The sequence below is a fragment of the Octopus sinensis genome, linkage group LG12 (assembly GCF_006345805.1).
Source record: "Octopus sinensis linkage group LG12, ASM634580v1, whole genome shotgun sequence".
In the NCBI taxonomy this organism is placed as follows: Eukaryota; Metazoa; Mollusca; class Cephalopoda; order Octopoda; family Octopodidae; genus Octopus; species Octopus sinensis.
In genome coordinates, this window is record NC_043008.1 from 12,348,465 (window position 1) to 12,374,812 (window position 26,348).

At 36.2% G+C, this 26,348-nt stretch overlaps 1 protein-coding gene across 1 annotated transcript in view; it reads left to right on the forward strand.

The window, feature by feature from the left end:
• The window catches only part of LOC115217816 (netrin receptor DCC-like), a 277,087-nt gene that overhangs the window by 976 nt on the left and 249,763 nt on the right, over positions 1-26,348 (forward strand). The window contains exons 3-4 of the mRNA XM_036508072.1: positions 15,679-15,808; positions 22,240-22,450. Of these exons, the coding sequence (XP_036363965.1) occupies positions 15,679-15,808; positions 22,240-22,450 (341 nt within the window). The remainder of the gene's footprint in view (positions 1-15,678; positions 15,809-22,239; positions 22,451-26,348) is intronic.

The window sequence follows — 26,348 nt, forward strand, 5'->3', positions numbered from 1 at the left end:
TAGAAAATGATCTTGGCCAAAATTGTGCACCCACCTCAAAGTGGCACCCAGGGTATGTGCCCTGCTTGCCTCACCCTAGCCACATCCCTTCTCAGGAGTCCATAAAAGATTTTGTTGTTAGTATTTAAAGTGGCGCTCCGTCACTTACAAAGCCAAGGGTTCTAGTCGATCTGATTAGTGGAACAGCCTACTCACGAAATTAATGTGCAAGTGGCTGAGTACTCCACAGACATGCATACCCTTAACATAGTTCCCAGGGAGATTCGGTGTGACACAGAATGTTACAAGGCTGGCTCTTTGAATAGAGGTACTACTCATTTTTGCCAGCTGAGTGGACTGGGGCAATGTGAAATAAAGTGTCTTGCTCAAGGACACTGTATGTCACCAGGAATTGAACTTGTGACCTTCTAACTGCATTAACCTTTAGCACACTGCATTTTTCTCTTTAGGATTGTTTCCCCTGCCACTATCCTGTTACTACATGGGAGAAAACTCATACAGTGACATGATGCACCAACACTGCGCTAAAGGTAAAGGTATATCTGCATATTTTGAATTCAAGATTTATAGGTTTCTGACAGAGATAGAAATTTCTTGAATTAACCCAGAGACAAACAAGATCAATATAAAACAGCATCTACATAAAAGGGCATGGAACCTTGCTGGAAGTCTGTGACCCATCTTACATGCATAACAGTTCTAGCTTAAAGTGTAAAACAATTCTCTAATCAAATAGATAAAACAACAGCTCTGTAATTACCATTTATACTAAATAATATCCTGATGAAATTTTTAAGACTGTTAAAAGCTTTTTTCAAAATTTTTTTTTTTTCATGAGAAGCAGCAGAAATCCAATTCGAATTCCTTATAACAAGTCTGTAAGTTATGGAACGCACCAACCCAGCTATTGGCATAATGTAGTCAACAAATCAGGAAGGGAAAAAAAAAAATGCCTTCCAGCTCTTAGCCAATTCAGACTACAAAGTAGATTTCTAATGAAATGAAGTTGTCTATTGATTATAGATGCTTTGTTTACATTCTTTGTGTTATTTCTATTGGAAATTCTCCTAACTAGCCAAAAACAAAAACTACAAAAGCAATCAAAAGAGGAAAAAGGCAAATAAAAAAAACAAGCAACATAAGTAAATATTATTATTGGTGCTACCAGAAATCAGCTGCTTCGCGATGAAAGCTATTTGGGAGTAACTGGCTTAATTTAAGCAAACACACACACACACACACACACACGCATGTACATACACACACAGACGCACACAATGTACATACACATGCAGACACACACAATGTACATACATACATACACACACACACAGAGACTCACAAATACATCTATATACATACACACACAACACATACACATATACACAAATGTGCAACATATATGCATGCACATATATATGCATGCACATATGCACATATATATATATAACGTATCTACATATATGTGAGTGAGTGTGTGTGTGTGTATGCATGCAAAGGCACACACATAAATACACATGTACTTATATCATAGATACATGTATGTATGCATGCATGCATATGCACACACGTGCACACACACACGTGCAGACACACATGCACACATATACGTACTTTCATAGCTATAACACACATGCATGTATATATGTATGTATGTGCACATACAAGACTACATACATACATGTTATATGTATATATATATATATATATATACACATACGTATATATACCACATACACACACACACTTAAATACAGACATATATATGTCATATATATGCACATGTATATATGTATGCACACACAAAACTACATACATACATGTTATATGTATGTATGAATATATATATATATACATACATATATATATGACACACACTTAAATACACACACACATATATATATGTAATATATATGCACATGTATATATGTATGTATGCATGCATACGCATTTATATATGTCTTGAATTTCTTTTTATGCAAAGCTCTCAACTTGGCTAACTATGTTAAGTCTAAGATCAGTGAAATTTAAGATCAATACCAAATTGTAACCGAGATACACTTGTGATGTTTTGTTTCATTTTATTTATATGTTTTTGATCTCATTCAGGTCATTTGCTAAATAAAACCTCAATGCTATAAAAATGATCAGATTACCAATTCTTTTGATTGATATCGTCAATACGGTGGCATGTTTGGTATTTAGTATTTAGAATTTGTAAATATTTCCTGGAAAGTGAAATCATCCCCAACATAATTATTTAAGTGATTTGTAACAGCTGGCAAAGTTTGCTTGTGATGGTGTATTCTGGCTCTTTGAGATGATTCTCAAAGATGGAGGAAGAATTAATTATTAGTCGTAAGAATTTCCATGTTTGTTATGTAAAGTTACTCGTTATATACATACTTTATAAATCAAATTGTATTTATATATATATATATATGTATGTATATGTATGTATATGTATGTATATATATGTATATATCTATATTTATATATGTGTATATAAATATGTGTATAGATATATGTGTATATATATATATATATATATATATATATATATAATATATATATATATATATATATATATATATATATATACACATACATACATCCCCCTACCGTCACTTGACAACTGATGTTGGTGTGTTTACATCCCTGTAAGTTAGCCGTTTGGCCAAAACAGACTGATAGAATAAGTACTAGGCTTACAATAAATAAGTCCTGGGATCGATTTCTTTGACTAGAATCCTTTGGTACGGTTCTCCAGTATGGCCACAGTCAAATGACCTAAACAAGTGAAAGAATATAACAAAAGAAAAATAAGTTTGCTTAACCCTTTTTAAAAAGCTGAGAGCTTGCCTGGTATGGTCATGTAGTGTCCTGCCACAACTCCCTGTCGAAAACCATCCTTCAGAACACGGTTGAGGGAGGGCAAAGGAGAGACAGACAGAGAGCATCCTAGTTTGACGACATCAAGGACTGGCCAGGTTACACACAACACTACAAACCTGCGACACATGACAGAGAAAACCATCTCGAGTAGCACTTCAGCGACTGGCCACATCATTTAAAGGGCCTTCAAGACGATGATGATGACGGTCGCTTTAAGAAGATGTGTGACACGTGTGTAAAGTGCTTTTGTTGTTCTACTTTGAGAGACAATATCACCGTTCAGAAGCACCGTTATTCCTGTCCGTTTATTATCCATTGAATAACAAACAACTTATGACAGCTGACTTAGATTGATATTGTCACTTGTCAATAAGCATTGAAGAAATGAATTCTGTGAGTTGGTCCTCTGTTTTTTTAATTTTGTCAAGTCTAAAATATGACACAGATTCTATGAGGTTATTTGCTATCAAATTTGACAATTCACTGAAAGTTATAACATTGTTAAGGAAACCTCTTAAGTGTCCATCACATTTTGCTTCATATGGTTTAGATTTTATGTGTTACTAGTTGCATTCATTGGAACGTGGCCATGCTGGAGCACCTCCGTCAAGTGTTTTTCGTTGAATAGAGTACTTCTACTTCTTGTACTTTCACTTTTGGTTTTGGTAATAATTTTATCGGTCTTTTTATGCTGAACTACTAAGTTACAAAGATGTAATGAAAGGAATATTGGTGATTGGGAAATAATAGACACAGGTCTGAAGACAGACACACACAGGCACACACATACATACATGCACACACGCATGCACACACACATGTACACACACACATGTACACACACACCCATCCTTGCACACACACACAGAGAAACACACACGTATGTCTGTGTGAAGGTGCATGGCCAAATGGTTAAGTCATTCAGCTCATGATTGTAAGGCTGTGAGTTCAATACCAAGTAGTGTGTTGTGTCTTTGAGCAAGACACTTTATTTCATGTTGCTCCAGCCCACACTGCTTGCAAAAATGAGTTGTACCTGTATTTGAAAGGGCCAGCCTTGTCTCACTCTGTGTCACACTGAATCTCTCCAAGAACTACATTAAGAGTACACATGTCTGTGGAGTGCTCAGCCACTTGCACGTTAATTTTACGAGCAGGCTATTCCATTGTTGAAATCAACTGGAACACTTGGCATAACCAATGAAGTGCCAGTGTACATATAGGCATAGGAGCAGCTGTGTGGTAAGTAGCTTGCTTATGAACCACATGGTTCCGGGTTCAATCTGATATGGCAGTGTTTCTACAGCTGGATACCCATCCTAATGCCAACCACTCCGAGAGAGTAGCGGGTGCTTTTTACATGCCACCGATACAGAAGCCATATATATATACATATATATATATATATATATACATATATATATATATATATATATATATATATATATATATATATATATATATTCGGTATGTAAAGACCATTTACGGTACCGTAAATGGTCTTTACATACCGAATACTACTTGGTAGAATTTATTAACAATTAATTAAGTCTACCCCCTTTTTGATGACTATATATATATATATATATATATATACATGCACATATATAATGTATGTATATATATATATACACACACACATATATACATACATATGTATACAGATACACACATATACACACCTATATATACATATACATATATTTAACATTTTACGTCACCTTCCTGTGTTTGCAGAAAGTATTTATATGCAAATGCGTTGACTGAAATATTTCTATGCATATTCTATATATTGGGCAGGTTCTTACATATACCATTCATTTACAAATGCTTATATATCAGCGGAAACACATATAAATATACACCCAGACATGCATTCTTCTTTCTTTCTTTCTTTCTTTCTTTCACTCTCTCTTTTTTTTTATATATATATTTCTGGTTCATTCTCACTCTCTCTCTCTCTCTCATCTGCATATAAAATTCTAAAGTATGTAATTTTTATTCTTGCTGAAAAAAAATCAGTATCTAACTGCAAAGAATTAATCAATGTGGATAAAAAAAAAATCTACAGCTGGCTTAATAGAAATAGCTCTCTCCCACGGCCCTTCTCCATTAAAAAACTGGTATTATGAGTGTATGGACATGTGTGTGTATGTGTGTCTGTGTGTGTGTGCATTAAAATTCCCTCCAAAAGAAATAAATACAACAGCAGTATCATCAATAATATTGATCTGGGGTTTGTAAACAGAGATCAATAGAGGATGGAAAAATTATTTGATTTTAATACAAACTAAAATGAATTTTTATGCTTAGCTTGCTGCAAACACAGGAAGAAAAAAATAGATTTTCATCAAAGCATTTAGGATTTTTGAAAGAGATAAGGGCAAAAAAAAAAAAAAGAAATAGGATGCAAATTTTATTTTTCTAAGTATGATGAAGGCAGATTGTGATTTTGGCAAGATTTCTAAAATAATGGCAGCATATATATACATATTCATATACATACATACATATATATATATATATATATATATATATATATATTATATATATATATATATACATATATATACATAAATATATATATGTATATATATATATGTATATATATATATATATATATTATATGTATATATATATATATATATATATACATACGCTCACACGCACATATATATACATACATATGTAGACATATATTCACGATTTCTTTCATTTTGTTATTTCTGATTAATGCAAGATATTATTATATATTTTGAGAAAATAGCGATGCTTGTCTTCAGAATTTGGTAATGTTATCTTGTTATTGATAGTTGTCAATGCCATGCACTGTGTGATTCCATAAAGGTGATACACAAGGGGTTAGCAAGGCAGTCACCCCTTCTGCAAAGCTTACAACATGCTTGACATCACAGCGACCAGTTGGGACAGAAGGGTCGTCTAGTTGACTGTAGAAGGCAACAGAAGTTGCTTGGTGGTGGTTTGGGACCAAGAGGTGCAAGCCCCTCATGGAGCAAAGCCAGCAAAAGTTGTGTGAATTTGATCTAAGCCTGGGCTTAATCAGCCCTCTCTGGGACACTTGGGTGAGGGTTCCTGATATTGAAAAGTCTGAAACACCTAATGACCAAAGGAAACATCACTGAGGATGTGTTCAGGTGCATCACAAGATGATGTACAGAAAAGAAGAACTTTATATTAATATTTGTCTTCCCTGATTAAAGTACAGCCATGGGTTTGTCATCATCATGATTGTCATTGCCATCATCATCATCATCGTCACCATCACCAGCATCATTATCATTGTTTAATGTCCATCTTCCATGCATGCATGGGTAGGACGTTGACAGGAGCCAGCTAGGTAGAAAACTTCCCCAGGTTACTGTGTCTGTTTTGGCAGGGTTTTTATGGCTGGATGCCCTTCATAACACCAACCACCCCACAGAGTGGACTCAGTGCTTTTTTATGTGGCACTAGCACAGGTATTGTTAGTTTGGCATGATTTTTACAGCTGAATGCCACATTCAGATGGCGCTTTTTACATGTCACCAGCATGGGAGCCAGTCAAGCAGTCCTGGCATTGATCACATTTAGATAGTGATTTTTACATGCCACCAACACAGGCGTCAGTCAGCCGGACCTGCCATTGGCCATATCAGATGATGCATTTTACATACCACCGGAAGAGGAGCCAGTCAAGGGGCACTGGCCACAGCTATGATTTTGGTTTTACTTGACTCAACAGGTCTTCTCAAGCATCATTAAATAGGTCAGACATGCAACACTGGCATCTCCCATGGCTGCGATCTCACTTCAATTGCTGGGTCTTCTCAAACACAGCGTATCTCCAAAGGTCTCAGTCTCCTGTCATTGCATCTAAAGCTTAAATTGATTGCATATCGTACTTCTGCTTCTGTACAAGCATTTCATTGGATGCTTACACATAGAGATGAACATATTTATTTCTTTATTGCACACAGGGGGCTAAACATAGAGGGGACAAACAAGGACAGACAATGGGATTAAGTTGATTACATTGACTCCAATGGTACTTATTTAATTGACTCTGAAAGGGTTTTTTCTACTCTAAGCACAAGGCCCGACATTTTTGGGAAGGGAGCCAGTTGATTAGATCATCCCCAGTATGCAACTGGTACCTAATTCATCAACCCCGAAAGAATGAAAGGCAAAGTCGAACTTGAACTCAGAACATAAATACAAACGAAATACTGCAAAGCATTTCGCCCGGCATGCTAATGTTTCTGCCAGCTCACCGCCTTAAAGGATGACCCTGAAAGGATGAAAGATGAAGTCGACCTCGGTGGAGTTTGAACTCAGAATAAAATACCGGTAGACGAAATACCGCTGAGAATTTCACCCGGCATGCTAACGATTATGCCAGCTTGCTACCTTTAGAGATGAACATATTGCAAACATTAGAACACTAGGCCGCTATGTGCTTCCATACCTATTTGCAAAGTTCAGGAAGAACAGTTTTGCCCTGTTCATAAGTTAGTAATCCATACCCCTACCCTTGAATGCTATACTTATTTATCCAGCACTGCAGTCACTACTAGTATGTAGGTTAATTTAAAGGTCTCTATTTTTGAAGAGGCAGGAGAAGTCATAATCAGCCCATCTGTTCCACCTTGAGAGATTACCTATACATTGTATTTGCTTCTTTTTTCTTTTCCTTCATGAACATGTGCACATGTATACACATGTTGCCATGTCTGTATGTGTGTACATACACATCCAGTGAGGTGCATATATATATATATATATATATATATATATATATATGTATATGTATATGTGTATTATATAATATATATATATTATATATACATATATATGCCTCGTCTGGCACCTATGTCGGTGGCACATAAAATCACCCACTACACTCTCGGAGTGGTTGGCGTTAGGAAGGGCATCCAGCTGTAGAAACACTGCCATATCTGACTGGCCTGGTGCAGCCTTCGGGCTTGCCAGACCCCAGTTGAACCGTCCAACCCATGCTAGCATGGAAAGCGGACGTTAAACGATGATGATGATGATGATGATGATGTATATATATATATATATATATATATATATGTATTTATATACATATGTGTGTGTGTATGTATATATATATATATGTATGTATGTATATGGACATAAGAAGCATCGGATGTGGCATGCAAAAAAGATGTTTGTGCTGGTATGGTCATGTACAACGGATGGATGAGGAGAGATGTGTGAAGAAGTGCTACTCGCAAACAGTTGAAGGAATCTGGGGTAGAGGTAGACCCAGGAAGACATGGGATGAGGTGGTCAAGCTTGACCGCTAAACGTTGGGCCTCACAGAGGCAATTATGAAAGACCTAGACCTCTGGAGATATGCTGTGCCCGTGAAGACCTGACAAATAAAGTGAGTTCATAGCTGTATCCTACACCAGATTTGCATAACCAGCCCCAGCCCATTCAAAAGTACCTTGGATCATTGGGCATCCAGCTATGCTTACCTTGGATTGTAGGGTGACCTGCTGTGCTTAAGGAGACTTATTGTGTCAAGTACATCAACATCAAAATAAAAATCAAATGGAAATTATAGTTGTGACACCCGTGCCGGTGGCACATAAAAAGCACCTTCTGAACATGGGCGATGGCAGTGCTGCATTGACTGGCTTCTATGCCAGTGGCATGTAAAAAGAAACAGCCAATCAATGGCCGTTGCCAGCCTCCTCAGGCCCCTGTACCGGTGGCATGTAAAAAGCATCCACTACACTCACAGAGTTGTTGGCATTAGGAAGGGCATCCAGCTGTAGAAACACTGCCAGATCAGATTGGAGTCTGGTGCAGCCTCCTGGCTTCCCAGGCCCCGGTCGAACCGTCCAATCCAAGCTAGCATAGAAAAGGGACATTAAACGATGATAATGATGATGCATATATATATATATATATATATATATATTCTTTTATTGTTTATGTGCTTCAGCCAGGTGGCTGTGGTCATGTTGGAGCACCCTAGGCACAAGGCTTAGATTTGCCCATGTGGTTTGGAACCAAACTTCTTACCACACAGCCACGTCTGTACTTATATGTGTGTGTGATTGTGTGTGTTTTTAATTATATGCTTTTGCACCTTTGTTTACGACAAGAAACCATATATTTTAAATCCGTTGTTTGTAAAGAGATTGCTTTAGAAGTAGTTTTATTTAAATTTTCATTGACATAACTCTGGTTTTTAGATGGCGAATAACTAATTTTTTTTATATGTTATTTATGCGTCTATTATTTTTGTCTGTTTTTTATTTTGTTTGTTTCCTCTCTGATTTTTCTGTTTTCATACATCAACTTTTTCTTTAGGAAACATAAAATAATGACTGTAAAAATACATAACACCGCCTGATAGAAAAGATGTAAAGAAAAACACATAGAAATGCAATGAAAATAATTGAAAAAAAAAAGGACAATTATTTCATTGTCATCGTTTATAATTTTAAAAAAAACAGACATTGATTTTTGTAAAGCATTTGTGTTTTTATTATACCTTTTGATACTTCCTTGTCACTGAAGCTTCTCAAGGAAATAATCCATATGTTATCACCGAACCTTATAAAGTTTATTCTTACCAATGAAATTTCAAGAAATAATCTGAAAGTTGAATTAAAAAAGCAACAACAAAACGATAAACTAGAACCGCGATAGAGAAAAATATACAGGAAGCTTTATCTGATAAGAAACACTTTGGAAATAATTACAGGAAGTATAGCAGCTACATGGAGTTTATTTAGCTAATGCATTACTTTTAACTGTGCCAAAATCAATATTAACAAAACGTGAATCTTGGAAGTAAGAATTAAAAAAGAGGAAAATGTGCCATGGGGTAATGAGAGAGTTGGTAGTTGGTAGCAGATAGTAAGGAATGGTAGGTAGATAGGTCGGTAGAGTAGACTTTGGAACATGTTGTGTTATATTGTAACATCAAAATAAAGTAGGTGAATATGAAATGAATGTCGTATTCATATCGTTAAATAATTCGGCAATATTGAAATAAAGTTGTTGTATAGTCTGTATTGGATTTATTTCGGAGCATAAAGCATATAACATAATCAGCGCGTGTTTTCAATGATTCGATTATAAATAAATTCAAGTGAAAAAATCTTCTTGTTCATTGTATGGATATACCTGAAGCAGAAATGATATCAGGTCGAGGGGGAAAAACAAAAAGAAAAATAATTTTAAATAAAGAAAAAAAATCAAACTGACAAAAGGTGTGCGTTTGTGTTTATGTACTGTATATATTGAAGAAAATATTTACTTATTATTGTGTGTGTTGTGTGTGTGTGTGTGTGTATGTATGTAGATGCATATATATATATTATATATATATATATATACATATATATATATATGTATATATATATACACACACACACACACACACATATATATATATATATACACATATATAAATATATATATATAATATATATATATAGAGAGAGAGAGAGAGAGAGAGAGAGATAACAGATAAATAAATAGACAGATAGATAGATAGATAGATAAATAGCCAGATAATAGATAGATAGATAGCCAGATAATAGATAGATAGATAGATTGGTTGATAGGTAAATAGGATTTATATGCTATCAGCAAAACCCTAATCAATTTTTGAAATATTATTATAGATGTATTTATGATAGCACTTTCTTCCAATATTCAATTGCGTAGACTCTTTCATAATTCAGATCACTCCAAATATGATAATTCCTTTTGATTCATAAAAATATTCATATCAAAGTAGGCCTCCATGTGTGTGTGTGTGTGTGTATGAATATTTCTCAATTTTTATTAACAAGTTTGCAGGGTAATTTGAGAGAAAGAGCTGAATGTTTATCCGGACATGTGAAAAAAGTAGCTGCCTATATTTACTATGTAAAATTTTTATAAGATCTTAAATATTATGTTAACTATTAATTAATGATGTTTGTGTGCATACATATGAATGTGTGCGTATGTGTGTGCACGAGCATGAGTGTGTGTGTTTGCTTAGTTTTACTGTCAAAAAAATCTATGCGTTGTTAATTTAGAATTAACTAAATAGAAAATTTAATGTTAGAGCTCAGCTCAGCACATTCATGCATAAATATCTCCTTAATAAGAGAAGTGGAATTATGTACATTATTTACATTTGACAGAAATTTGTCCTCATCTTGTTTGTTGTTAACACAACGTTTCAGCTGATATATTCTCCAGCCTTCATCAGGTGTCTTGGGGAAATTTCGAACCTGGGTTCTCATTCCTAAGGTATTTTTCGATGTTGTTATTATTATTATTATTAATATTATTATTAATATTATTATTATTATTCAGGTCACTGCTTGGAATCAAACTTGGAATCAAACTTGGAATCTTAGGGTTAGTAGCCCGTGCTCTTAACCACTACATCCACGGGCATATGGCATAGTGGTTAAGAGCGTGGCTACTAACCTCAAGATTCTGAGTTCGACTCCAGGCAGGCAATAACCTGAATAATGATAATAATTATAATTATAATAATAATAATAATAATAATAATAACATCAACAACAACAACAACAAGATCAACAACAACAACAACAACAACAACAACAACAATAATGGTAATAATAATAATATCGGAAAAATACCTTAGGAGTGAGAACCCAGCTTCGAAATTCCCCCGTGACACCTGATGAAGGCTGGAGGGTATATCAGCTGAAACGTTGTGTTTACAACAAACAAGACGAGGATACATATCCGTCAAATGTAAATAATGTAAATAATGTAAATAATGTAAATATCTCCTTATATTTTAGTTTTCCTTAATACACACAGAAGGGCATGCACATCCATAAACACACACACACACACACACATCATTTAATGTACACTGTATTAAAATAAAACCTACTAATAATCTCTCCCCATTGAGACTCATGGTCAAGCAAATTGTTATAAATATTCTGCCAGTCTTATGTCCAGACTGACTGGATCAAGCCTCTCACACCTACCCGACAATATCATTCTAGAAACAAACAATGATACCATTGGAATCTTGAAGCTATGAGATAATACATGATTAATTCTAAACAATGTGAATAGGTAAGAATTACATTCAACAGGGTAATCATCATCATCATCATCGTCGTCGTCATCACCGTCATCATTTAATGCCTGCTTTCCGCTGGAACTGGTAAGCCGGAGAGCCGCCCCAGGTTCCTGTCTGATTTAGCATGGTCTTTATGACTGGATGCCGTTCCTAACGCCGACCTCTCCAAGAGAGTGTAATGGGTGCTTTTTACATGATACCAGCATGGGATATGAATGTTTAATGGTTAAATGTATGAATTCTCTTTGATCTTTATGGAGAATGTTTCTGATGAAAGACTTCAGAATCTGAAGACATCAAACATTCGGAAAAGATAAATGTTTTCCATACTTTTTTTTCAAGTCAAAACAACGCAAGTGATAAGAAATAATACACTTTGATGGCTTGTTCTTTCATCTTGCGTTTTAGCATTTTGCTGTTAAAATTCTTCAGGAAATTTTTAAAGATATGGTGCTTTGAGCTGACTTACTTGTTGTGTGTTGTGCGTACACTCATGACAGACCAGGTGAAGTCAGTTCACAATTCTACATCCTGGCCTTGAGGTGTTGAAATACAAGGTAAAAGTACTCACCGTCACCTTGAGTTATTTCTTATAATTTATATTGTTTTGGCTGTGAAAAGTAAAAGCAAAAAACAAAAAAAAATCTGTGTAACAGCTAGATACTTTATTTCTTTATTTCCCACAAGTGGCTAAACACAGAGGGGACAAACAAGGACAGAAAAATGGATCAAGTCGATTAGATCGACCCCAGTGCGTATCTGGTACTTATTTAATCGACTCCGAAAGGATGAAAGGCAAAGTCAACCCCGGTGGAATTTGAACTCAGAACATACTGGCAGACGAAATCCTGTTAAGCATTTTGCCTGGTGTGCTAACGTTTCTGCCAGCTCGCCGCCTTAACAGCTAGATACTTGTTTGTTGTTGTTATTTGTTCCTTCTCAAGCCATGCCTGACTCATAAGGGCCAGTTTCACAGTTTCCTTGGCATATAAGTTCCCGACTTGGATGGGACGCCAGTCCATTGCAGGTGAGCTGCAAGATGCAGGAGGAAAGAGAAAGTTGTGGTGAAAGAGTCAGCAGAAGTTCGCCATTACCTTCTGCCGGAGCCGTGTGGAGCTTAGGTGTCTGAGAAAATTTGGTTTAAATGTTTGGCAACTCAGCACCATCCACTGGACGGGGGTGGGCTTTTTTGCTTGTCGGAAATAGCCAACAGCAAATGTCATTATGTTTGACAATAAATATCAAATTAAATATTTGTGTGTTTTTTCTTTAGTCATTATCACAGCCAATAACGACATCCACATGTTAATTATGTAACGTTAACGAAGCCATTCAGTTTGGTAATGACAAAGTTTAATTTTTATCTTCATTGGCCTGATCAACTCAAGCAACAAACCCTTCATAACATCTGTATCAGCCAATGCTTCAAGCAAACTACACAACTTTGAAAAGAGTCGATATCATAGTTTAAGAATTAATTAACATAAATTAATAACATGCTTAACATAATCTATGATATACTCAACAATTTATCTTTATAGGTTACCATACTACTGTTATAGCACAACTTTCTGTTGTCTTCTGTTGATGATACAATTAGACTGCATCACCTTATTTTTAACTTAATTGTAACGAATGTGCTGAAAGATCAGAGAGAGAAAAAATAATGATAGATTACATTAAAACACAAACACATACATGCAAATGCGCACGTACGCATACACACACAGAGAAACAGCAGACAAGTAGTGGAAAAAAATTAGGAATGGTGTAAAAGAAAAATATTAAAGAAATAATTGAATGTGTTAAATTAGTGACACATGTCAAAGACAGAAAAATAACTGACAATTCTATTAACATAGACACACATTAAGTATTAAATAAATATATTTTCTCAGCAAATGACAGGAAAAGGAACTGAAGAATTTCTGTGAAGACTGCGAATGTTTTTATTGATGCACAAGCATGGCTGTGTGGTTAAGAAGCTTACTTCCTAACCATGTAGTCTTATGTTCGATCCCACTGTGTGTCACCTTGGGCAAGTGTCTTCTGATATAGTCCCCAAAGCCTTATGATTGAATGTGGTAGACAGTAGACAGAAAGTGCTCACATACTATGAATCCACAAACATCTTCCTATTTTACAAGAATGAAGGGCAAGGTAAAAGGAATTCACAGTTGAGCATAACATATGTACATTCCCATCATCAGCTGCCCAATCAGATATCATTATGGTTTCAACACCTGGGCAAAACCACTCATTGACCTTCATATACTAATAACTGTTTGGTTCATTTACGTTTAGCTTTCTATAAAAGCATAATTTGTGGCATATGAGTGGTGTGGCATTTCTGAGATTGTATTTTATTGCTCCATGATCTCCTTGTTGCCAACCATTACTTGTTTTACAAATAAAGTATTTTTCAATCCACTACTCTGAGAGCATGAGGGTTAAAAGCACTAATGCTTATTATGAAGAAACAGAGATGACAACTTTCATGTAAACAGGTGTGCATGCACGCACACACACACACACACTCACACACACTCACTCAGATATATGTTCACATACACACACATATATGCTCTCACATACAAGCACATTCATTTTCTGTTGTTAAAAACATTGTGAAGACGTGCACAATTTGCCTCAAAATAAATATGGCACTGAAAAATTTCTGTTGGCGCGATCTTCCCTTGGTGCCCTAAACAGGTGCTTATTTTGGATAATGATTAATCCAACCCTGCACAATATTTATTTATTTACTTACTTGTTTCGGTCATTTGACTGCAGCCATGTTGGAGCACCACCTTTTGTCAAACAAATCGACCCCAGGACTTATTCTTTGTAATCCTTATACTTATTCTATTGGCCTCTTTTGCCAAACTGCTTTGTTTTAGTCGGTCCTTCATATTTTAAGATGGTGGAATGTCATTTGATGGGCATTCAGCTACTTTTTTTTGCAGGTCAAATGACCACATAAATACTCTCTTGTTAACTCCTGTTCCTTTTTTCTTTAACCCTTTATCATTTAAACCAGCCATATCTGATCAAAATATTCTGCTAACTGTATCTTCAAACTGACCAGATCCTACCCATCACACTTACCCTACAATACCATTGTAAAAATAAGCCATCACATCATCGAAATCTTAAAGCTATGAGATAATGCATTATTAATTGAAAACAATGTGAATAAATTACGGAGATGTACTTGCATAGCAAGTGACCTGATCTGAGATCGTGTGCTGGAACGAAAACAATTGCAGCGTGGAAGGTGTTTGTAAGCCATTTAAGAAACACACAAAAGCCGTTCGATTCACTTCAACATTTAAGTTTAATTTGTCAAAATATTTTCGTCGTTTTAAGACCTCGACCTGTTCATTGACAAAAATCCGTGCTGCATCTCTGTACTCAGATGCAGCACGGATTTTTGTCAGTGAACAGGTCGCGGTCTTAAGGTGACGAAAATATTTTGACAAATTAAACTTAAATGTTGAAGGGAATCGAACGGCTTTTGTGTGTTTCTTAAATGTGAATAAATAAACATTACATTTGACAGAATCATCTGAATGCTAAATAATTAAACTTAATTTGTTTTGGTAATATTGATTGATTGAAGGAATAAGACTTTATATGTCTAATGTGTTTCCTTGTTTCGTTTCTTTTGCAGGAACTAACTCTCGCCGTCGACGTATCTCAGATGTGCATTTTATTGAATCACCAAACAATGTCACAAGTTATGTAGGTCAAACTACCGTACTTGAATGTAATGTGAAAAACTTACGAGGAAAACAAGTGAGTAAAATTTTCGTTTTTTGGATTTGGTTTGTAAGATTCTTTATATGAGTTTGGGTCTTGAAGCATGTTCTGTTGTGTCTGGGGAGAGTCATTTTCCTTTTGTGCCTTGTGCGAACTGCTAAGCATTTCGCACGCCAGGCGAAATGCTTAGCAGTATTTCGTCTGCCGCTACGTTCAGAGTTCAAATTCCGCCGAGGTCGACTTTACCTTTCATCCTTTCAAGGTCGATTAAATAAGTACCAGTTACGCACTGAGGTGACTTAATCCGTTTGTCTGTCCCCTCTGTGTTTAGCCCCTTGTGGGTAGTAAAGAAATATATAATATTATTAGAGAGTCAAGACTATTGAAAAGGTTGCTAGACACAACAAAAATTTTAGGAAAATTAAAATAAGAAATAAGTGGAAATTTTACCGGTCAGAAAATGACTCTCTCCAGACACAACAGAAGTAATAATGATAATAATAATAATAATGTATTATACTAATAGTTATCGCCAAGCCAACATGGCAGTCCAGAAAAATAGGACGAATGCTGCCGTTGATTAGCTCCAAGAGGCCATCACCTCTAGCTAGCTATGTGACACACAAACCTGTGTCCATTATAACCTTCAAACAGGTGTGTGTGTGTGTCACATAGCTAGCTAGAGGCGATGGCCTCTTGCAGCTAATCAGCGGCAGCATTCGTCCTATATTTCTGGACTGCCATGTTAGCTTGCAATATCTGAGGTTATAGCAAGCAGTGGGACTGAACCCAGTACCATGTGGTTGGTAAGCAAGCTACTTACCACACACCCACTCCTGCACCTCCATATATATATATATATTTATATTTATAAGCATATATGTATATTTTAATTATTTGTCTGCCAATTATTTTGGGTCATCAATGCCAAAGACACTCCCTGTAATTATTCATCATTTAAGTCTGACATAGGAACTAATCATTTTAATCTAAAACTAGGTTTTTGTTGTTGTTGTTTTGCAATGAAAAGGAATCAAACTTAAAATTTCAATTTTCTAACGTGCATCAAACTTCCCTCTTTCGTGGCTTTCATTTTCTTACACCCCCCCACTTTGTCCTCCTCCTGTGCCCCCCTCCCGACTGCCAACTCCCTTGTCCCTTCACCCTGCTGCGTCTCTCCTTGCTCCCCACTCCCCACCCACACAACAAAAACATAAAATTAAAAACTAAAAATAAACATCCTACCCATTGAAAGGAAAGCATAACATTCTACATAAGACATGTAGAATATTTTGGCCAGACATGCCCAGTTTAAATATTTAAGGGTTAGCCTCTGATCACCTGACATAAAGCCACCTCCCCCAGTACCACTACCCACCTCAGCTGAGGGGTCTTGTCTTTGTGAGTTACTTGGTGACCTGATCATATTTTGGTTAAAATGCTCTTCGGGCTTAATGAAAATGATCGGCACCTTCAGTTCTTGTCATTATTTTTATTATTTATTTATAAACTCTATTTTTTCTTTGATATTACCATAGGCTACATGTCCTTCAATTCTTTTTCCATTTTATACTATCTTGCGCTACATGGCCATCCGTTGAAAACATGGTCTTTCTGTATATTTCACCATAACTGATGTTTCTGATGACCTGAGATGGTTTTAATTCTCATAAAACTACCTCGTTACATTTCGTTTTTGGATTTGGTTTGCAAGATTCTTTATATGAGTTCGTGTATTGAGGCATATTCTGTTGTGTCTGGGGAGGGTCATTTTCTTTTTGTGCCTTATAATGTAGCACACTCACCAGTAAAATCTCCACTTATTTCTTACATTTATTTTCCTAAAATTTCTAAGACTATTGAAAAAGGTTGCAAGGAAATATTCTATGGTCACTGGAAAACCAAAGAAGACTTTTTCTATTAATGATAGGCACTGGTGTAGCTGTGTGGTTAAGAAGCTTCCTTTCCAACCATGAGGTCTTGGGTTCAATCCTACTACATGGCACCTTGAATAAGTGTTTTATACTGCACCACAGTCAAACCAGAGCCTGGTGACTGGATTTGATAGAAACTGAAAGAAGCTTGTTTTCTCTTTCCTCTCCTTTTTGAAATAGGGTAATTATGTATCTCAGATAAAGCAAAACACCTGTTCTTTATGCCTCTATCATCATTTAATTTCTCCTCACCTGACACAAAACCACCTTCCTCAGTACTGCTTTCCAGCTCACCCGAGAGGTCCTGTCCTACAAGTCACTTGGTGACCTCACTGGTGAAGGTGTCACATAAAAAACACCTAGTACACTCTGTAAAGTGGTTGGCATTAGGAAGGGCACCCAGCCATAGAAACCATGCCAAAACAGACAAGGAGCTTAAACTGCCCTTCAGCTGGTCACCTCCTGTCAAATTGTCCAACCCATGCCAGCAGGGAAAACAGACTTCAAATGATGATGATGATGATTGCTTATTTTTAGACAAACATTATAGGGTAGATGTGAGAGGCTGGATCTGGACAGTTTAAACATAAAACATGCAGAATATTTTGGCCAGATATGGCCAGTCTAAATATTTAAGGGTTAGCCTCTCATCACCTGACAAAAAGCCACCTCCCTCAGTACCACTACCCACCTCAGCTGAGGAGTATTGTCTTTGTGAGATACTTGGTGACCTCACTAGGCCTGGTGCCACATAAAAAGCACCCAGTACACTCTGTTAAGAGGTTGGTGCTAGAAACCATGTTAAAGCAGACAGTAGAGGTTGATACAGTTTTCTGGCTCACCAAACCCTGTTTGACTGTCCAACCCATGCCAGCATGGAAAACACATTTAATGACGATTCTGATAAACATATATATATATATATATACACACACAGACATGTAGGAAGTAAATAGATACCTTTAATTTTCAAAATCTTTTATTTGATATTAATTGGTTGAAGGAGAAGTTTTCTTCTAGCTGATCGTCCATAATACCCAAGCTTATGCAGATATGTAACACACGCTCTTGGACTAACTTCTAGCTGTTTTGCAATGTCAGAAGCCTTCAAACAGGGTTCATTTTCCACAATTCTCTTCAAACAGCAAAGCTTCCTTTCCAAGGGCCCAGGTCAGCCACGATAAGTATCTGTTGATTTTTTTCTCCTTGGCTTTTGAATTGCACTATAATTCTATTATCAGTAGCTAGAGGAATTTGAAGATTTTCGGCAAATTTTCGATAGCTAAGATCAGCCTCAGATTGCCCAACAATACGACCTCTTTGAAAATCTGACAGTTCTGCTGAATTTTTGTGTGTGGCCTGGTCACTTTTCACCATTGATGGAACGACCATTCGGTACACATTTGGGTGCACAAACTTTTTCCTCAACCTAAGATATATATATATATATATATATATATTGTTATATTTCGGAATGGTCATTTTGCCAGTTTAGCCAATAAAGACACAAAATGACCATTCCGAAATATAACAATATCTGTTTCAACACACGACTTCACATAAAAAATCTTGCACAACAAATATTTAAACGTATATATATATATATATATATATATCATCATCATCATCATCATCGTTTAACGTCCGTTCTCCATGCTAGCATGGGTTGGACGGTTCGACCGGAGATCTGGGAAACCAGAAGGCTGAACCAGGCTCTGGTCTTATCTGGCACTGTTTCTACAGCTGGATGCCCTTCCTAATGCCAACCACTCCGTGAGTGTAGTGGGTGCTTTTTACGTGCCACCTGCACTGGAGCCAGGCGAGGCTGGCATCGGCCACGGTCGGATTGGTGCATTTTACGTGCCACCTGCACGGAAGCCAGTCGAGGCGGCACTGGCTTCGGCCACGATTCGGATGGTGCTTTTTACGTGCCACGGGCTTCTTTCAGTTTCCATCAACCAAATCCACTCACAAGGCTTTGGTCAGCCCGAGGCTATAGTAGAAGTCACTTGCCCAAGGTGCCATGCAAGTGGGACTGAACCTGGACCCATGTGATTGAGAAGCTAACTCCTTACCCCACAGTCGTGCCTATACCCTTTTTTAAAATTTACACACCCACACACCCACCTACACATTCTTTTTTTTCTTCTTTTTTTTTTTGTTTTGCTATATTTCCTTCAAAAGTTCTCAACTCCAAAAATCATATCAATATTTTTCAAATATTGATAACAAAACCAAAACTGGTGCAGAAGGTCATTGTTTTTCTTTGCATGGGTTTTGTTATTCCACTTGATTTTTCAGAACTAGTCTTCACCATGGAGAAATATTTTGCTATTGATCTCAGCATTTATTCAATACTGTATAATATGTTGCATATAAATGAAAGACAAAAAAACATCAAAATCAATAAATTAATTTCATTTTTTTCATTTTTCTTTATTTATATATATGAATGTATTTTTTTTTTTTATCTAATTGAATTCGAGGCAAATGAACTTGATGCTATGCAACAAATAAAATCTTTTCTTTTCAATTCTTCTCCCCACCTCTCTCTGTCTCTCTCACACGTGCACATACACATACATGTATACGCGTGCACACAGGGAAAACATGAAAATAAATTTTTTAAAATTTTATGTTTTATAAAAAAAAATATAACAGTCAAAAGAATAAATGACATGAAAAAAAAAACAGCTAAAAAATGTGTAATTATTAAATAACTTAAATCAACATACAAATGATACAATAATTTGCAGTTAGGAAATCTGTGAGATTTCTTCATGAATGGACATTCGAAAAGAAAGTCACACTGACATTTAATAATTTTATGTAGTTCCATTTCCTTTCTTACTTCCTTCCTTTCTTTCTTTCCTTCCTTACTTTCTTTTCTCCTCTCCCTCTTTCTTTCTTTTGTTCTTTCTTTCATTCTTTCTTTTGTTCGTTCCCTCTTTCCTTCTTTCTTTCATTCTGTCCCTCATTTCTTCCTTTCAGTTTTTTTCCTCTTCCCGTTGCTATCCATGACCTTCTCATTGACAAGCAAACAACCGATTGATTGTTTAACCAGCACATTAAACAAAAACAGTCGATTAGTTACTTGATTAAATATTTAACCAACTGGCAAACAATAAAGAAGTGATATCGAACCAGTGCATGCACTTATCATTATTGGTGTGATGACCCTCCCAAGACTCAAAAAGATTCCTTCAAACATGTGAATTCCCATCAAGAATCTTGCAAACCAAATACAAAAACAAAGATGATTTTAATCTTCTACCTTTACTTTGTTTCATTCATTAGACTGTGGCCATGCTGGGGCACAGCCTTGAAGAGTTTTAATTGAACAAAATGACCCGAGGACTTACCATTTTTTTAAAGCCTAGTATTTATTCTATTGTTGAAATTTATAGAAAAGTAAAAGACGGAAACGGGTGTATGAATAACAAGCAGTTGTAGTAGCTTGACACTCGGGAAAGTGAGAGAGTCTTTTACATTTTAAGCCTATGCTCTTCAGCAGAAAGGAATAATAGAAAATAAACACACAGAGAAAAAAATGACTTGTGGATTTAGCAGTCAAGCACGGTGACTTATTCTGTTGGTTTCTTTTTGCCAAATTGCTAAGTCACAGGAACATAAACACACCAATGCCAATTGCCAGGCAGTACTGGGAGGCAAACAAAGACACAAAAAAAAAACATGTATTTTTTTTTGTTTTCACTCCATTTTTCCCTCTCAACCCTTTCTGTCAAAGAACATAGACTCAAAACGTCAAAGACTTTTCCATTCTTACAAAGCATCAAACTAATACACCTGTTGGTTGTTCCGTCACCTGCCTTCATCCTTTGTTTTCTGTAAATTTGAACTATATATATATATAAAAATAAATGCGCCCTTTTTAAGGCCTAGCCAGGCTCGTGGGCCCAGTTTCCCAGTTTCAATGGCGTATGCGTTCCCCAGCTGGATGGGATGCCAGTCCATCGCAGTGTTACTCATTTTTGCCTGCTGAGTGGACTGGAGCAACGTGAAATGAAGTGTTTTGCTCAAGAACACAACGCGTCGCCCAGTCCAGGAATCGAAACCTCAATCTTATGATCATGATGCTGACACCCTAACCACTAAGCCACATGACTCCGCACACACACACACACACACACACACACACACATATATATATATATATATATATATATATATGTATATATATATATATATATATATATATATATACACACACACTATGGGCTTCTTTCAGTTTCTTTCTACCAATTCCACTCACAATGCTTTGGTCGACCGAGGCTATAATAGAAGACACTTGCCCAAGGTGCCACACAGTGGGACTGAACCTGGAACCATGTGGTTGGGAAGCAAGCTTCCTACCACACAGCCATGCCTGATAAATTTTATTTTCCCATCTTCTATGTTTGCCATATTTACTTCTTTTTTTTCTTTCTTTTTTTAAATTTTACCTCTTTACAATTTTAAATTAAACCCGACCATTAATTACCATTTACCATTGTGTTTCTTAATGACTTTCAGGTAGCATGGCGGAAACTACCATCCACTAGTCCCTTAACGATCGGAACTTTTGTATTTGAACCAGATCCAAACTATAAAATACGCAATGACATTAAACGCGAACAATGGGATCTAGTCATTGAAAACGTGCAAAAAAAACACGCTGGAACCTATGAATGCCAAATTCCTTCAAATACAAAAATAGCTGTTCAAGTCAATTTAACAGTATTAGGTAAGTAGATGGAAGAACAACAATAATTTCACACTTTCGTTTTCTGTTTTTTTTTAATTCCTGATATTGTTCTGTTTTTGAGATAACAAGATGTTCAATGTTTGTTTCGTTGATGTTAGCTAAAATGATAAATCATTTTTCTTTTTCATTAATTTTTTTATTGTTAACTACTAATTTTTTTTTTTTTTTTTCCTCAACAAACATTAATCAATGTATTATTCTACAGCGTAAAACTATGTAGCTGTGATATTTTCTTGTTAATAATTTTATAAAAATATATACGTGTTGCAGCTCTTGAATGTGAAAACTATCAAACTATCACTGGTGTCGCTTCTCATCAAACAAGTTGGCCTTGCTCTATCTATTCTTTCAAAAGAACTGTGGCATAAAGCTTTTAATATTTAGTTGAAAGTATGCTGGCGAGCTGACAGAAACGTTAGCACACCAGATGGAATGCGTAGCCATATTTCGTCTGTTGTTACGTTCTGAGTTCAAATTCCGCCGAGGTCGACTTTGCCTTTCATCCTTTCGGGATCGATAAATTAAGTACCAGTTATGCTCTGGGGTCGATGTAATCGAGTTATTCCATTTGTCTGTCCTTGTTTGTCCTCTCTGTGTTTAGCCCCTTGTGGGTAGTAAAGAAATAGGTATTTCGTCTGTCTTTACATTCTGAGTTCAAATTCCAGCAAGGGCGACTTCACCTTTCATCCTTTCGAGGTCGATAAATTAAGTACCATTTCTATATCAGTATACAACTGGTACTTAATTCGATCTAATCATCTGACCCAACGTCCCCTAAAATTTCGGGCCTTATGCCTAGAGTAGAAAAAAATATTTAGCTGAAAATATAGTGGAAAGCTGGTATTTCATCTGTCTTACGCTCTGAGTTCAAATTCTGCTGAGGCCGACTTTGCTGTTCAGCCATTCAGGGTCAATAAAATAAGTTACAGCTGAGCCCTGGGGTTGATTTAATCAACTTACCCCACCATCCAAAAGTTGCTGGACTTGTACCAAAATTTGAAATTTGGGCATTACTGCCTTGTCAATTACATTCATTTTATGGATTAGTATTTGCTTAATCATTTTTGGAAGGATTAAAGGTGAAATTGGTGTTGAGAGGATTTGAACACAAACCATAAAATAACATAATCAAATGTGACAAAATATTTCATCCGGTGCGCTATGGATCCTTTAATCCCACCAACACTACTTATTCAATGGATTAATTTATCAACTCTTAGCTGTTGCTGTTCTGTTCTTACTATAATCATCATAGTTTAACGCCCATTTTCCATACTGACATGGGTTTGATGATTTCACTGAGGTCTGCAGAGCCAGCGGCTGCACCAGGCTCCAATCTGATCTGGCAGTGTTTCTACAGCTGAATGCCCTTCCTAATGCCAACCACTCCGAGAGTGTAGTGGGTGGTTTTTATGTGCCACTGGCACAAGAGCTCGTCAGGTGGGCCTGGCATCAATCATGTTCAGGTGGTGCTTTTTACGTACCACCATCATAGGAGCCAGTCTGGGGGTACTGGCATCAACCACATTTGGATGGCGCATCTTGCATGTCACTGGCATATGGGAACCAGTCAAGCAGACCTGGCATCGACCATGTTCGGATAGTGCTTTTTACATGCAACCGGCATGGAAACTATTCAGCGGGATCATTGTCCACAGCTACGATATTAGTTTTACTTGACTCAACAGATCTTCTCAAGCATATCATATTGCCCAATTTATCAGGGGTATTCTTAACAGGGTCGGACATGTGTGGCTGCGATCTCACTTTAGTTGCCAGGTCTTCTCAATCACAGCATATCTCCTAAGTTCCCGATCTCACGTACAAACCATAAAATGGCTTAAAGGATTTTAAGACAATTGGTAAATGTTTGCAGAAATCATGGATGCTTCAGCAGCAAACATAGTGATAACATGGTAGAATTTATTTCTAGTTTATAGTAAATATAGCTATATCTTTTTCAGTAACCATTTCATAGAATCTGCTTGTCTTCTTTTGTGATCAGCATGGTTAGATGAAATTTCTATCATTAAATGCTTAAATGAATATATATTGCAAATGCTAATGCAGAAGCTGCTACTGATTATTTTGAATAACTGAGGAAAATGATTGCTCTAAAGATGCTACATATCATATCAAGCGCACTGTGAAGAAACTAGGCTTTTCTGGAAGAGTGTTTCTGTTAGAAAAAAAGAAGCAAGCTTTTAGAGTTTCTAGAAAATAATCTGATGCTTTTTATGAGATTAAATGGTGCCTGGTTGTATAAAATGAAAGGTCCTTCTTGTGTATTTTGCCAAAAAAACATAGGTCTTTCAAGAGATGCATGTTTTAGCATTCAAATTAGCTTTTGATGACTACAGGCATTTTCCAAGATGATTTTGACCCTGTTGATGCAATATTAGGCACAACTAGACTTACGTGGCTTAGTGGTTCGGGTGTTGGATTCATGACTGTAAGATCATGGTTTCAATTCTTGGACAGGGTCAAGCGTTGTGTTCTTGAGCAAAACACTTCATTTCATGGTGCTCCGGTCCACTCAGCTGGCAAAAAAGGAGTAATCCTCTAATGGACTAACATCCCATCCAGGTAGGGAATATACCAGGAAACTGGCCCTTATGAGCCAACATGACCCAAGAAGAAAACTTTACTGAGGAATTTCAACCGTGTTTCGTGGTCTGCTACCACAACAGCTCCTTTATAGGATCCAGTTAGCTCAGGACATTGGAGGAACTACATCCGGTTTTGGCCCCTACTCCTTTACCGTTTTGATGTGGCAGGGTCCCCCCCTTCGGAGGTGTCTTCAGCTCTGGTGTTGGGTGCATGTCTTCTTTCTTCTGTTCCCTGGCCTCTTCGATGTAACGTCAGCGAGTGTCAGCTGGTGACTGACTGTCTTGTCAAATTTTTCCCTTTGAAAACCTGCTGCTTATTTAATACCAGGCAAAGTCTGTCCAACAAAATATTACTCCTTTTTGACAACGTACCAAACCATCCACTGAACTTAAATGAACTCTTTCATATTGGGAGAGTAGAACTTATTTTTAAAAACATGACTTTTTAGCACCTGCCTGTGGATCAAATTTTCTGAGCCAACTTCAGGATGTTTTTTCTAGATGAATTTTGAAACTACTGATAAAAGTAATTCATGGGGGAATAAGTCTACATCTAGGGGTGATTGGGAAAAGCCCAATATCATAGATGCTGTTGATAACATGGTTGAGACTAAATTTTATATGTACAGATGTCAAAACATAACTACTTACAAACCATGCATGCCCTCATACAGATATATGTTCATGTATAAAGAAACGCACATATGCATGCTATATATATGCACACATATATATGTATCTATATCTATATCTATACCTATCTATATATATATATATTCATTATTTTATTTGATACAAAATGTATGAAACCATGGTCCAGGAAATAGATGGTAAATGATTTTATTTTTCATTCCCCTCGAGATTTTATCCCTAATTAGTGGTTTGAACTTTAGCTGTTCCTTCTAGCATAAGGGAGTCTTATAATGAATACCTCTTAATGTGATTAAATGTACACTGTATTATATATATATATATAAAGGAAAGAATAAATAGAGTTGAAAGGCAGAGAGAGTATAATTCGACAGCTGTTTAATGACCACTACACATATTTCGATATAACATAGATCCACATATATACAGGATTTAAATTTAAATTAACTAATGGTTTACCTATATAATAGGACCTAGTTGCATTTCCTCAGGTGATATATAATCGTTGCCTCCATATGTATGTATATATGCATGTATATATAAACATATATATATATATTTTATATATTATATATACATATACATGTATGAACGCCCTGCACAAATAATTTGTTTAT